The 15826-nt window shown below is 39.7% G+C and overlaps 1 protein-coding gene across 6 annotated transcripts in view; it reads left to right on the forward strand.

Annotated features, from left to right (window-relative positions):
- The window catches only part of Dmd (dystrophin), a 1456297-nt gene that overhangs the window by 1362735 nt on the left and 77736 nt on the right, over positions 1–15826 (forward strand). For all 6 annotated transcript variants that reach the window (XM_026777353.1, XM_005369733.1, XM_005369731.2 and 3 more), the window contains 3 exons: positions 2903–3104; positions 5338–5423; positions 7684–7841. In XM_026777353.1, coding sequence (XP_026633154.1) covers positions 2903–3104; positions 5338–5423; positions 7684–7841 — 446 coding nt within the window. The remainder of the gene's footprint in view (positions 1–2902; positions 3105–5337; positions 5424–7683; positions 7842–15826) is intronic.

Below are 15826 nucleotides of genomic sequence, written 5' to 3' on the forward strand. Positions count from 1 at the left end.
AGAGAGAGAGAGAGAGAGAGAGAGAGAGAGAGAGAGAGAGAGAGAGAGAGAGCGAGCGCGGGGGGGGGGTGTTCAGTTGCCCTTATCTCTTTCCTCACCTGTTTGCTGGTCTGTTGCCTGGTCTTTGTCTGCTTAAATAGGAGGCTTTTAAATATTGTTCCGTGGAAACAAAATTCTGTTTTTCGATTTGCTATATTTGTTTGGGGAATTGTGTTCTCCCATATTCTGTGATGGATTGGTCTTGTATTTCACCGCATCCGGTTTTAGCAGAGAACACCACACAATATTTCTCTCCTGTGTCATCTTCTGCTCCTGTTATTTGCAAGCAATTGCCTCACTCCCCCCGGAGCTATTTTTACTCTAAATTTTCTGTTGTGTGTGTTGCCTACCTAGTCACCTGTGTTGAGATTAGGTCCAATAAAATGAAATTCAGGCCATTTCACTGTTTGCTTTTTATTATCACGTGGGTTCATTCGATACGTCATCAAAAGTGAGTGGAAAAATCCTCACTGTTCTTATATACTTAAATCAAAAGCAAAGTATTTATAGTTATTAAAGTATATCATAATAAAAAAGGAAATAATAAAAGCACTTCACAGGACCCATAGTGTTTCTGCAATATATAAAGAAATGCGTTAGAAATTTTGGTGTATGGAAGAAATCGACTCCACCCTTCCAATAACAAAGCTGCTATGCTACCTTTCTGACAGTTTCCACGACCTGCACTTCAGCAGCTTTTGCTCTCAGGAAGTCAGGCAGACAAAAGAGATGATAAAAATCTGAGTATTATGTCGCTGTAGCTCCCTTCTGCCTCCCGAGGAGTCCCCATTTCGTCTCCCTGTTCGGATAGCCTCCTGCCTGCTTGCACACTCATTTTTTTCTTCATTGTGTTGCCTGCCTGACTTCCAAATACGTCTTGCAGTCTGCCAGTTTTCTACTTCCACGTGTACACAGTCTCGGATTTCATTAAGGAAGATCATTTCTTTCTTTGTAGAGCACAGTGGAGCATTGTCTAAGGATGTTTGGGCTAGTCACTGACAGTGATCCCATAATACGATGCAGCCTAGAAATATAGTAGACTTCTTAATTTGTGTAGCTATATTCAGTGATGTGCACTCAATGATTAAATCACCTGCTGATGGTTTTTTTTCCCTCCAAAACGTTCCCCTGACGTTAAGCAGAACATGGTTGTAAGCAGAACATGGCCTTATGTTAAATCAAAACAGGCTGCAGTAGAGACGTGTGCGACCATGAGTTCCATCCTTAGCAAAATACAATCCGTAAGTGAGTAAGAGGAGTGTTAGCCCAGGAAAAATAGGAAAACTGGCCCATGGCATGAGAGCACAGAGTTTTCTTTTTTTTTCATTTATTTATTTATTAAGGATTTCTGCCTCCTCCCCGCCACCGCCTCCCATTTCCCTCCCCCGATCAAGTCCCTCTCCCTCATCAGCTTGAAGAGCAATCAGGGTTCCCTGACCTGTGGGAAGTCCAAGGACCGCCCACCTCCATCCAGGTTTAGTAAGTTGAGCATCCAAACTGCCTAGGCTCCCCCAAAGCCAGTACGTGCATCAGAGACCCAAATTGGAGCACCGGACAGAAATCTCAAGTTCCAAATCAGGAGCAGAAGGAGAGGGAGCACGAGCAAGGAACTCAGAGTTTTCTTTATGGGAGTGAAAAATAGTGGAACTTATCTCTTGCCTCTGCCATCAGCTCTTCATGATTCTAGGGAAATTGACACCAAATTCTTTCCCCTTTTTTAAGAGAGACAGTATGTTGCTGCATATGTATTAACCACTATTTTTGTAATATTTAATTTGGACTTACTTCCTGTAACTAGGAAAATGTGTTATTGATTTATGTTTGCCTTTCTTATATTATTGGAAAAACTATTTACTGAAAGAAATTGCTTATTGTGGATTTCATTTGAAGTTATGTTTACAGTTGCCGTGCCTCCTCTTCCCCTAGGTGTGTGAGAGAGGCACTTCATTATCATTGATTCTTTGTCTCAAAGGACTGACACTTCTGAGCATAGCTTCGGTGCACCAGGTGCTTACAAAAACACCAGTGTTGGATTTTCAATTTGGCTAATAAATTGGCTTGAGAGAAAAGCGCCTTTTCATGCCACTCGGGAATAATGCTAGTGATTTGCTGATGGAAATCCACTCTTGTTAATTTTTTTCTTTTGGCATCCGATTAAATACTACCCCAGACCAAGGGAATCTCCCCTAGCCTTAACATTTTTAATAAGTGTCGAGAAAAAGGACATTGTAAAATGCAATGTGAAGGTGAAAGGAGAAATAAATTAGCCGTAGGCTTGAAATATGAATAAGATCATGCAGTTTGCCTATAGAAAATTTTTGTGAAATTGGTTATTTTTTCACCTGGTGTTAAGGCAACAAAGAGAGCTGAGGTATCTCTTTTAAGCGGAAAATGCTTTCTCATTATAAATGCATAGCCAGAAATTGAGTTTACACCCCCCTAACCATATAGATTCATCTATTTGATCTCTAAGAAGGGAAAGGACCATCAGTGAGTGTGTCTTTCAAAATCTCTAGGGCAACACGTTGTTTTTTTTTTCCTACTTAGAAATGACTATTGACTCAGAAGCCTGATCCCTTTAACACTCAGATGGTTGCTGCTATTCCAGAGAAGGGAATTGTGTAAGTTTGTATGTTCATCCGATGCCAGTGAGATTGGAACACAACTTCAGATCGTGAATACTGATAAAACCAGATCAAATTGAAAGGAGAGTGATGAAAACAGAATATCGTTGAAACAGGGTAGAAATTGGATTTGGTGTTTACTAAAAGATAGGAAACAACTCAACCAGCATCCACAAAGGAAAAGCAATGAAACGAAGTTTTATATTTTGGGTCATTTGTGTTTATGTGTGTTTTCGTAGTGGATCTCTTGAGCTTGTCAGCTGCATGTGATGCCTTGGACCAGCACAACCTCAAGCAAAATGACCAGCCCATGGATATCCTGCAGATCATTAACTGTTTGACTACTATTTATGATCGTCTGGAGCAAGAGCACAACAACTTGGTCAACGTCCCTCTCTGTGTGGATATGTGTCTCAACTGGCTTCTCAATGTTTATGATACGTATGTATGGCAAGAGTGGACCTAACTTACACAGGGATAACAATATTGTTATTATAATAGTGTCTCAGATATGGATGCCTTCTCCCAGGGATAAATCATTTCTGCCTATGACTTGAAACATTTGTTATGGTAGCAGTAAGAGCTGAATGCAGATTAAATGAATGGGATTAAATGTGTCTAATCCCAGAGGCAGAGGCAGGCAACTCTTTGTAAGCTTGAGGCCATCCTGGTCTCCACAGTGTGAGTTTCAGGACAGCCAGGACTACATAGTGAAACTCTCTGAGAGGAAAAAAAAAAAGAGTTGGAATGCAGACGGCTCTCAAATCAGAATCTAGCCATAATCTGAGATAAGCCATCTTTTCAGTAGAGCGAGTTATCAGGTAGCTACGGTTCCTTCCTTTTCTCACCTGGGTTTTGGAGTTCTTCCATCCATTTTGGAGTGTGCCGTCTCATTGGCAGGGATGCTGGTGCTCCTGGAGATGCTGGCACAGCTGTTGTCAGCTCAGAATTGCTGTAGCACATATGTCAACCAGTTATGGAGGTGGTATATAGATGAGTCACCCAAAGTGGAATTAAACTCAAGTACAGCAAACATAGCTCCTGAAACCAAGCAAGATTGTCGTTGTTGTTTTGTGTATTCGTAACGTTTTGCAGAGCTGCTCTTTGGCACATCCATTCATCAACCTCTGTTAGTTAGAGAGCAGTCATTTGGATTGCACACAGGACACAACTCCAGTTCTCATCTCTGTCTGCAGCCTAATGAACAAAATCGCGCATTGGCCATGATTTTTCACTGAATTCCTCTTAGGCCCCAGAATTGTTGCACGCCTCATTTCACATATCAAGAAGTACATACTCCCATTTGGAGATCTGGGAAAGATCTCTTAAAGGCAATGCATGTCAAACTGCCTTCTCCCTCTGTTCTTTGCCTCTATCATGTCCTTTTGATATGCATACATACTGTTATCTTTGCCATTTTGTAAAGTATTCACTTTTTAATTTTCAGGACCATCTGACTATTAAAATGCATATACTTATCTACTTGGTACTTGGACATATCAGATTTTAATTGTGGATTACATTTACATTTGTTTTGATCACAGTTTATTTTCGGGTATTCCCTCATATTTTTGGCATCATTTTCTTTGTAGGCGAGATGTGAATGGAGTGTGAGTATAGAATTTCGTTCAACCTACCTAAAATGATTCGAAGATCATTTTAAGTGCCCAAAGACTTAAACTGCTGTATAAAGTTTACCTGCCAAGATTTGATTTGCTTTTTTTCTAATAGAAAAACATATTTTTTGCAGTGACAGGAATTTCATTAAAGCATTTGAATTTAGTATTTTTCTTTAAATGAGAGATCTGATAAGTTGTACTAATTGAAAATTGAGCATATTGACCAACAAACATACCAAAATCTGAGATATAATTACTTTCCAAAATCAAACAAAAAGCCAAAAAGCTGTTCGAAAACATTTGCTACAAAATGGAAATCTGTTTGTTCATTCTATTTTTTCTTTGTTACCCCATGGTTAAATTTTTGTGTTAGTACATTTTTGTGTGCAATGCTTTATTTTGCTTCCTAATGTTTCAAGCACAGCCATATCAGAATGTTCATTTGGGAATAGGTTACTTGATAAGTTTGCCTTATAGGGCATGCATTGAGATGCTTTCTGATAGTGTATGCCATGATTTCATTGGCTATAAATATTCATGTTTTATATTTTGTGTTGTGTGACCTGAAGTGATGACTCATCTTCTTAGTAAGCAGTGACTTGATGAAATTCCGGGCATGCTAAGCAGGGAAGAGTTACTTGCTAGAAATTGTTTTTGGCTTTAACAACCAAAATCGACAGTTTGCTCTAGTAACCAGAACTGCCAAGTGCACAGTGATAATTCTTCCCTCTTACTCAACCAAGGAGGCTCTCTGTAGGTGAGTGGAAGGGAATTCTATCCTGATTTTATGTAGAGCTGTTTTGACAGTTCAAGTAAGGGCTTTTAAGAGTTGAGAATTGGGTAGATATTCATTAATTTGGTTCATAGAACCTTCCCATTGCCTTCTAGGTCACGAGGCAAATAGATAATGAACTAAGACAAGTTTTTAACATTAATCAGACACTGGCCTATAGACCTTCTGTATTCAAGGCCTTTTTGCCCCTTAACTAGGAACTTCTACACTGTATTGGAGCGCCAGTAACTGTTTTGTTTTCTGGTTTGATTCTTCATAATAGGGGACGAACAGGGAGGATCCGTGTCCTGTCTTTTAAAACTGGCATCATTTCTCTGTGTAAAGCACACTTGGAAGACAAGTACAGATGTAAGTCTTACGTATGAACTCTGTATTTTCTTCATTGATGTTGCCGAATTACTCTCATTCTAGGTGGAAAATGATGTACCATTCTTATTTCACGGCAGGTTTGTCACTTCAGATGGAGAACTGCTCTGAAAGGGTCATAAAATTTGGGTTGTGTTCTTCCCTGTCAGACATTACATTGAAGGCATTTAAATAGAGAATGGGGATTAGCTTTGCCGGCCCAAGTATTATTTTATGTTACATTGTCTGTGTCTTAGTAAAACACATGTTCCAGGGGGATAAAGTCTGATTTCCTAACCCCTTTGTGTAAGTCAGGAGAAGAAATGTGAAGGTTTAATCCCTGCTTTTCCTGTGTCTCTTTGGATTCCCACTTAAATAATACTATCTGGCATTTGTGTTCAAAACACATTGTATATTTTATAATCATCTTACTGCAAGCTGTACTGACACATTTAATTCTGTGACGTGACTAACATTTTACTGTTTGAGGGATGGCTAGCCTTCTATTTCTTAGAAGGTAAGTAGCACCCTCTAGAATTTTCTTTTTGATTGGCTATTAGAATCTTTTACATAAAAACCGTAAATCTAAATAAAAGGCAAATGTTAAAGGACTCATAGTTTGGGTGCCCAAATCACCATCCATTCTCACTTTGAAGGACTGTGTATGTTTGCCCCTGGAAATGCTTGTAAGAAGCCTTTTCAGGAGGAATTGAACAAATCTAGCCTGTCCTGGCTTTCACCTAAGAACTAGTCATACGTAGATGAAGCAGTATGCTGGGTGTAAAGATGGGCAGGAGACAAAAGACATGGCATTTCTCCAAAGCCAGGCTGTGTTGTAGTTCTCAGTTTTGTAGAGTAAATCATACTCTATGCAAACCACTGTAGCGCTCACTTTTATATAGTTTCCATGGGAGTTTTCATATCCCTATGAACTAAACAACATAAAATAAAACAACCCCCAACCAAACTTGAATAATGGTTTTTTTTGGACCCTTTAACATTATTTGGGATAAAAACAATATTTCTGAGTGCTTTTACTTTTTGAATATTATAACAACTTATTGTAAGTTAGGTTTATTGTCTTTTAAAAAGACATGGGAGTGGTTTCTCTCTAACTTCTTGCTGTCACTCAATGTTTATGAGTTTAAGGTCATCCTTGACTGCCTTTCTTCCCCCCAAAAAATACAGAAATAGTAAGGCAGACATAGGAAATCAACAATAACTGAGTATGATAGGAGCTAGTTACACAAGAGCACAGCATCCTATGTAAGCAAACATACCAATCTCTTTGATGCTGAAGGGACTTATGACTCTTTAAAAACTCATGATTTTGTTACATATTTTGATATCTGATGCTCACATGCTTTTTGCTAAACATATGACTCTTGATTAAAAAGTATCCATGGTAATATTCATGTCATATATACATAATAGTTACCAAAGGATTGTGTTTGGTTTTAAAAAGCAAGTTACTAAGTTAGTAAGAATACATTTGGGGTCTGATGAGATGGCTCATTGGGTGAAGATACAAGTCAAGTTCCATCCTCAGGATCCATATGATAGAAGGAGAGAACCGATTCCTGTAAGTTACCCCCGAACTCCACATACTCTAAATGTATGCATGCATAAGAAATCAATAAAATGTAACTTTTAAAAGTGCACGTGAGCCATCAAGATGGCTCAGCAGATAAAGGCACTTGCCACTACGCCTAATGCTGAATTTTACCTCCAGGATCCATAAGGTGGAGGGAGAGAATTGACTCCTGCAAGTTTTCCTTCACTTGCACATATGTGCCTTCATATATGTGACCCACACTTCACATAGAAGTAAATGAAATAAAAAAGTGATACCTGTAAACTCACCCTTTGCAGGACTGTAGTTTATTCAAATTTTTATATGACATATGTAGGCATATGTTCTGATTACCCTAAATTAGCCATAATCCCTCAATCTAACACGGAGAAAGTTTTGCCTTCAGTCCCTTGCATCATATAAAACCACACACCTATAATCTTAGCTCTCAGGAGGTAGAGTCAGGAGAATAAGAAGTTTAAGGTTATCTTCAACTAGATAGCAAGTTTAAGGTCAGCCTGTATTGCATTAGAACACACACAATTAAGATAAAAAAGCAAAACAGTGAGTCTGTGGGAATATTGGCCATACCTGAGAATAAGTACTTGCATTGAATTGGCCACTGGGTTCTGCTTACGTCCACTTGTTCCACTGTTTTGATTTTCATGGTTCTCTTCTTTTCTTTTATAGACCTTTTCAAGCAAGTGGCAAGTTCAACTGGCTTTTGTGACCAGCGTAGGCTGGGTCTTCTTCTGCATGATTCTATTCAAATCCCAAGACAGCTGGGTGAAGTTGCCTCCTTTGGGGGCAGTAACATAGAGCCAAGCGTCAGGAGCTGCTTCCAATTTGTAAGTTATTCATCTTTTTATTTTTTTTACCTGTGTGTGTATGAGACTGAACAAGTGTTCTACCACCAATTCATTCCTTGTGCCACACATGCGCATGTTTGCACACACACACACACACACACACACACACACACACACACACACAGAGCTTTTCTTACAGTCCTATAGTATATCTAAGGTTTACACTCTTCTAGTGACTGTTGCATGCTCAGCACACTGCCTCTCTTGCTCATCCTGCCTTTTCCTGCCCCCGCTGTCCTTCCTCTTCTGTTCTCCTTCTCAGTGCCCGAGCACTCTGCTATGGCATACATACGAGCAGGCTGTTTCTATTTTTGGTAAATAAAGTAGGTAGTCCTGCTAGGTAGTATTATAATGAACGTCTTCATGTATTTAGTCCTGTTCTTTTAAAAATCTCTCTCTCTCTCTCCCTTGTTCCCCCACTCTGTGTGTGTGTTTCTGTGTGTGTGCACATGCCTGAATGTGTGCACGCATGCGTGTTCACAGTGTGAATGTGGACATGTGCCCACAGAGGACAACCTTGAGCATCAATCCTAACCTTCCATCTTGTTTCAGAAAGGGTCTCTTGCTTTTTGCTACTCTATGTGCCTGACTAGCTGGCCCCCAAACTTTCAGGGACTCTTCTGTCTCTCTCTGCCTTTCCTTTTGTTGGAGGAGCAGCAAGACTGCAGATACATCCTCTGGTGCCTCACCTTCTGTAGGCTCGAGAGTTCTGAGCTCAGTCGAGTCTTCAGGCTTCCCAACCTCCCTGGTCCATTTTCTCTCCTTTGAAACAGATTCCTTTGAATCAGTTGATCAGATTTAAGAATAGAAATATTTTTTTGTGCCTTTTGACTCATATTAACAGATGGCTTTTCTTTAACAACTCTTTCTAGTTGTAATGCCACCAGAATTAGTGGAATAAGATATTTGCAGGACCACTGTATTCACTGTGTTCTTATGTATTTTTAAATGCTACAAGCTGTTTTTCTTATGTGAGGTTTCTCAATCATTCTAATCTCATTCACAGTGGCTAAGATTTATAAAATTGAAGTCTTTTTCCCATAAACTGGAGAAAATTCTAGGCAGCTTTCTAGGAAGAATGCTGTCACTATTTTGATGGTAAAGCAGTTTGAATATTTAAGACTTAATTGGCAATATGATTGAATGTGCACAGAATAAACCCACTTACTATAGGGTGAGATATATTGGAATTATTTTACCAAAATGTTGGCAGGTTGGTTGTAAAATAGTTATAGGATATAGCTGCATTTTTCATCATTCCAAAGCATGAAAATACAATCATTATGAAACCTTTGTACATGTTGCTGTAATAATATCTATTCTAGAATATCAATATTAATAACTTTCATATAATGAATTTTAGCAACAACACAATATAGATTTTTTAATTCACTTATACAACAGCATGCAGTACTATAAATTTCCCGCTAATCTTTGTCTTCTAGTGAAATTCCATTTACTTTTTACTTTTTGAGTTTGAGTTGTGAAGTGCATGCACACATGTTCACATATGTAGTAGGAGGCTACTTGTTTGTTCCCAGCTTTTCAGCCCTGAAATTACCACACCGAAACTGTACTAATTAAATCACTGCTTAGCCCATTAGCTCTAGCTTATTATTGGCAAACTCTTACATATTAATTTAACCCATTTCTATTAATCTGTATATTGTCATGTGGCTGTATTGTCATGTGGCTGTTGCTTACCAACAAGGTTCCAGTGGTGACAGCTACATGGTGTCTCTTGACTCTGCCTTCTTTTTTCCAGCATTCAGTTTAGTTTTTCCCGCCTACCTCTGTTCTGCCTAGCTATAGGCTCAAGCCAGCTTTCTTTATTCATTAATGGTAACCAAAGCATACAGAGAGAATCCCACATAACACATATGTGTACCTATATATTGTATCTTAGGTTAAAAGTAAAGATCAGATTATAGAGGCATTGTCAACTGTCTCTATTGTATGATGGTCCCTGTTGCAGAGAGCTATGCTCAGAGTTTCCCGTCACCTCTCTGTACTGACACACTGGGCAGCCATTACCCCTCTTACTGTAACTTCTCTACTTGAATTTGGCTGTCAGGATAGAGGCTGTTGAACTAAAGCTCTACTTTCCCTGGCGAGGAGGCCAGTCTGTCCCACCTCTTCTTTTGCTAATTGCCCCTTCTCCAGAACTCTATCTCTCTTACTTGTTTCCTTGCCATCTCTGTAAAAGCAACCCTCTTCTCAGCATCAGCATTTGAACTCAGTCCATCTTGCATATTGAGTGAATGCCTCTGTGTTAGCCAGCAAGCTCCTGGAAACCTCTTTTGTTAGATTAGGAAGAAATTGACCAAGAGATTCCCAGTGATAACAAGAGGCTTTTTATTTGCTCCTTGCTTTTTTCTCTGAATTTCCTTCTTTGAGCATTTATAATTTTGAACGAAAGCAAGCAAGGAAGGCAGGCAGAGGGGAGGAAGGAAAGAAAAGAAAAGAAGGAAGGAATGAAGGAACGAAGGAAAGCAAGCCAATGACTAAAGTGCTTCCTTTGATTCCTTTCCATGGCAATCCTTATACCTTGTTTCACAGCCCGCTCATTGCTTGGGCACATCATCGCATGTTTCTCCTAGGAAGCCTGAGGACCACGCTGCAGTGCCTGCCTTTGATCTGAATGTCCTTTACGTACTTTAAATATTACCACATGACAACTATCATCAACGGTCTCCAGTGGATTTCCATTTTCTGCTAGAGAGATTTCAGCTTCTTTATTTTAGCCCTCGGGTGTTTCCTAATGTCGTTCCATAACCACTGCTTTGAAACATTTCTTTTGCTACCTTAGAACAGCCATACCTCATTGTTTGTATTTTGCATGATTCTAACTAACGGCATTATTATTGTTACTTACAAAATTTTGTACTTATTCAAATGAATTTACTCATTGAAATCTTGCAGTCCTTTGGGGAGAGTACAGTGGGCAGGCTTTGGAGGCTTTTGGTTTTATGTTTGAACAACTTTTCTCTGCCTTTAACCTCTGTCAACTGGGGAATGGTGGGATTCTCATTTATACCTCTCACCTCTTTCCCCAATATGTTCTTTCAGACACTTTTTTCCAGCCTACTCTCAAGGGCAAACAACAAATATTTCATCATGTTTGTCCTGGGTTCTGGGTAAAATAAAAGGTGTTAATAGGAAAAAAAAGACAGATAAGAAGAGTTGGGGAGGGGTTAGGTCAAGTATTGAACTCGATTCTTATAGTAGAATGGGCTGCCGGTGTGGCTTATTCTAGTCAGATATGGGAAGCCTCTTAACTTGTAATCATTTTTCATTGGGTTGAATGGCCACATTGTGAATGTTGACTTTAGAATCTGTGTCCTGGCCCTGGATTGCTTTTCCTCAACCAGGTGCTCTGGTGGTCACCTTGCCTGTCATTGTGCAATAGCCATGAAAATACAGTGTTTGCCATAGGGAAAGATAGCAGCAGTGAAAATGCCCTCTGTCCTCTGAAGCATAAGACCTTGGGAACCGGCTCGACTTGCTCCTTCAGCAGGCTTGTGCACACAGGGTGCTATTTCTGCCAGCATGAGGAGCCAGTGGAGTGCCTGCCTCTCTTTTCTGCACTGTGGATGTTGACTTTGAATAGCAGTGCTTCTGTTTCCTTTGTTTCTTGTTACCACATAGAAAACTTCTCTCTCCTGTGCAGATACAGTTAGAAACCTCTGGCCCATGGTCTCCTTGTGGCAGGAAGAGAGGTAAATTTTCATGGGCCCCATGCTTTAGATGATCTTCCGAAGGTTTCTTCAGTTCTATACGTCCCCACTATAAGCTTACAAAGATGGAAGGAAAGTCACCCCTCAGATCTAAGTTTAAAAAAAATAAGCTGTCAATTAAAACTAAGTGTAAGTCCTGTATGGTAGCACACACCTATAATGCCATTATGCAGGAGACTGAAACAGAAGGATTACTATATATTTGAGGCTAACCCGGGCTATAGAGTGAGTTAGAGACCATCCTGGGGTATGTAGCAAGACCTTCTCCAAAATAAATAAATAAATAAATAAATAAATAAATAAATAAATAAATAAATAAATAAATAAATGGAGTCTGTGAGGATAGTTCCGTTGATAAAGTATTTACTCTGCAAGCATGAAGATCCGTGTTTGGATCCCTTGCATGCGTATAAAAATCCAGGTGTGGCAGCACGTGCCAGTAATCCTGGTGCCAAGGGGGCAGAGAGAGGCAGCTCTCTTGATCTTGCCGGCCAGATGGCTTCGCTGAATTGGCGAGCTGCAGATTCAGTGAGAGGCCCAATCTCAAAAGATAAGGTGGAGGGCCGGTGAGAAAAAAGCCTGGCACAAAAGCCTGGCAGCTTGAGTTGAAAGCTAGGAATGCAACGCACATGAAGGTGGAGGGAGGGAGTTGATTCCACAAAGTTGCCTTCTGACTTTCACATGCTTGCCATGATGCTTGTTACTGCCCCCCCCCCCAACACACACACGAATTTGTGAAAATGAAACCATGCTTGTGGCTATTGAAACAGCTTATTTAAGATGTTTGTGGCGTCTTCAATAACACTAAGTCAAGCTATCGGCACACTGCTGCTACCGTATTCACCGGGAAGTTGACTCATTTTGATAGTGATGAAAAAGTATTGAAACTTGACTGTTTTGTGATAGAGCGTGAACTCATGTTGATCACAGTGTTCCTCTTTCATATTCCCTAGACCATGGGCCATTGAAATAGAAAGGGATCTTTACAGGCTATAATAAAGTCAATCTTATGGTGGCAATGAGTCACAGTCTGCCTGAAAGAGCCTTTGGGTTATCCCCATCTTGCCTTTTTCAAAAGAAGGAATGATGTTCAGTCCCTCCCTTAACACATACACCTTTATTATAAATACTCTAATTTGGGGGCTGGATACATGGCTCAGTGGATAAAAGTACATACTGCTCTTGCAGAGAACCTGGGTGTGGTTCCCAGCATCTGTGCTAGACAGCCCACGACTGCCTGTGTCTCAAGCTCCAGGGGATACATCACTCTTTTCTGGGCTCTGCTGGCATCTGCACTCACATGAGCATACCCACAGGCAGTGACCAACATATAGCTGGTTTTTGTGATACTGTAATTTCATTTGTTTGTGCCCTGTCTGTTTTGGGGTGGTTTTTTTTTTGAGTTTTTTAAAGATTCTACTTACTTATTATATATGCAGTGTTCTGTCTGCATGTATGCCTGCATGCCAAAAGACTTTGTCTGTTTTTAAATAAAACCAAATATTGCTTTTAGGCCCCAAAACTCTTCAGTGACATCATAAGAGAATCATGTATCAGCAAATAGCATTTGGCATTACCCTGAGAAGTACTTCCTTCCTCCACTGTGATAGGCTTTGTAGTATTTTCTTCTGCAAACACTTTAATGACTTTATTATTTAGATAGACTTGTGTACACCAACTTTCTATTCAATATGCTTCAACTACAAGTGCTAGAGTGTCAAAATCTGTTTACTCTACATCTGCTTTCTGCCTCCTGCTGTATTCATACATTCAAGAAGAATGAATTGCTGTTTCATTTATATTCTGAATTTTTACATTCATATGACAAAATGAAAATCATCTTTGTGTAGTTACTATAATATAGAACAAATACAAAGAAGAGAATGAATTACAGCCTCAACTGTTTAAACTAAGTATGTGTGTGTATCTCATATGCTAAAAGTCTTGCAAGGATCTTTGGTTTGTGAGTGTCAGGGTGATTAAGTATGTAAACAATGGAGTTTGAGATGTGAAATTTGCTGTGGGCCAGATTTGTACAGGCACATTTCTTACCCTCTCTGGCTCCTGCCATCTTGGCGGGCTTGTGGGAATGAAATGAGTCAGCAGGGGTAACTTATTTAGTTGTGGTGGGCACCTACTGCGCTGAGCATTAGCTATGATTACCTTGAGTGTCTTGTGACATGAGAATATCATGTCAGGATTAGCAGTTCACCATACCTATACCTAAGCGTCTGTGGACTCAATTTGAAGCTAAGATTGCTTCTGTGCAGATGTAAAATGGTGTGCTAGGAAACTTTCCCCTGATTAGATATCAATTCCCAAGGCAACTGATCACATCTTGTATTTTCATTCCTTCGATAACATCAAGCAATCCTAGTGTTCTGAAGCTTCCTTTGGGTTCTATAGACATTCTTGTTCTGCCGCCTTTGTAGGACTGAGGGCTGCGTACTCATATCCATCGAGGTAGCCTACCTATTGTGGAGGGTACGTTTCATCACAAATTAGCCTCTCCACCTCAGTTTTTCTAAGAATGAAAAGGGAGGAAAGAAAGGTATAGGTATTGGGTTTTTTGCTTACTTTCTTCTTTTGCTGTGGTACTTGTGGCTTCACCCAAGGCCTCATGGATGAAATCCAATGCCCATTTCTTGCTTTAAATATGCTTTTATTGCGTGTATATTCTGGATTGTTTTTGTCAGCTCATAGTTTGTGCTAATTTGTGCTAATAAACTTATCCTCCACAATCATGGAAACTAAAAAATAAATAAGTTTAAAATTTGCCACCCTCATTTTACCCAATATTATCCACTGAATTTTTTAACAGAAAGTTCGTTTTTAAGATTATTTCAGATGAAAAGAGTATAAACTTACTCCTGAAAGATTTTTTATAGATTTTTCCAATGTCTTCATCCTATATTAACTTATTTATCAGACAGCTACACTTCTTATTTCACGTACATTTGGATTATTTTTTAAAAAAGATTTCAACCAGGTAGGGTGGTGTGGGTCTTAAATCCCAGCACTCAGGAGGCAGAGGCAGGTAGATCTCTGAGTTCGAGGTCACTCTGGTCTAGAAGAACAAGTTTCAGGACAGGCACCAAAGCTACACAGAGAAATCCTGTCTGAAAAAAACAAAAAGCAAAACAAAAAAACCCACAAGATTTCACTATACAGCTCTGGGTAGCCTGGGGATACCTTTGGAAAATTTAAAAACATTTACTTATCTGTGTGTCTGTATGTTTATGTGAATGTGGTGTGTGTGTATGTGTGTGTGTGTATGCATGCACATGTGTGTCCACATGCTAGCTCGTGTGTGTGCTGGTTCTCTCCTTCCATCATGTCAGGTGTGAGGAGGAAACTCAGTGCTCAGGATGCGTTACATTACAGCAGGTGCCCTTACCTGCTAAGCCATTGAGGTGCCCTTTTGATAATATTTTATGATAATATTTAACAGGATTTCTGAGCTGGGGGGGCAATGATTTGGTGGCTACGAATGCTTGCTGTACAAGCATAAAGGCCTAAGTTTTCATGTCAAGCAGCCATGTAAAAGGAGCGCATGGCTACATGTGTCTATAGCTGAGGGTTCATTTAGGTAGGAGGATTGCGAGGGTTTTCTACCCAGGTAGGAGTTGAGCTTCAAGTTCATTGAGCCAATGGCTTAGCGAAATACTCTGTCTCAAAAACTGATAGAACCTGAAGCCTTCCTCTGGCAAAGCCTTCCTCATGCAAAGCCCTTGGATGCACATGCGTACATGTCGTACACACACATATTTTTGTCTTGCCTTTCTTTCAGGGCTACGTTTTATTTGGCATAGTAACATTTACTGCTTGACGTTCAGTTCTGAGTTTAGACAAATGCATAAAGTCGTGTCGCCGCCATGACAATCAAGACACTGAACAATTTTAAAACTCCTTCTGCTTTCTTGCCACCATGTTCCTTTCCAGTGTATGGGAACTGTGTCTCTGCGTTTAATTTCTCCAGTTTTGCTTTTTTACTCAACTGGCCTTTAAATAAGCAGAGGAGGCAGCAGTGGAAGAGTTAACTTTCTAAGTTGCATGATTGACTAAATTATCCTGCTCTATACTTCATGAAGTAGGTTCCCTAGCATTATGGGTAGATGTGAACTTCTCCACATAAGTAAAAGTTTCTCTTAAGTAGGAGCACTCTATCATAAGTTCCCAACACTGAGTATATGAAAGGATTTGCATACACTTCAAATTGTTCTCTAA

The sequence above is a fragment of the Microtus ochrogaster genome, unplaced genomic scaffold (assembly GCF_000317375.1).
Source record: "Microtus ochrogaster isolate Prairie Vole_2 unplaced genomic scaffold, MicOch1.0 UNK58, whole genome shotgun sequence".
NCBI classification, from domain to species: Eukaryota; Metazoa; Chordata; class Mammalia; order Rodentia; family Cricetidae; genus Microtus; species Microtus ochrogaster.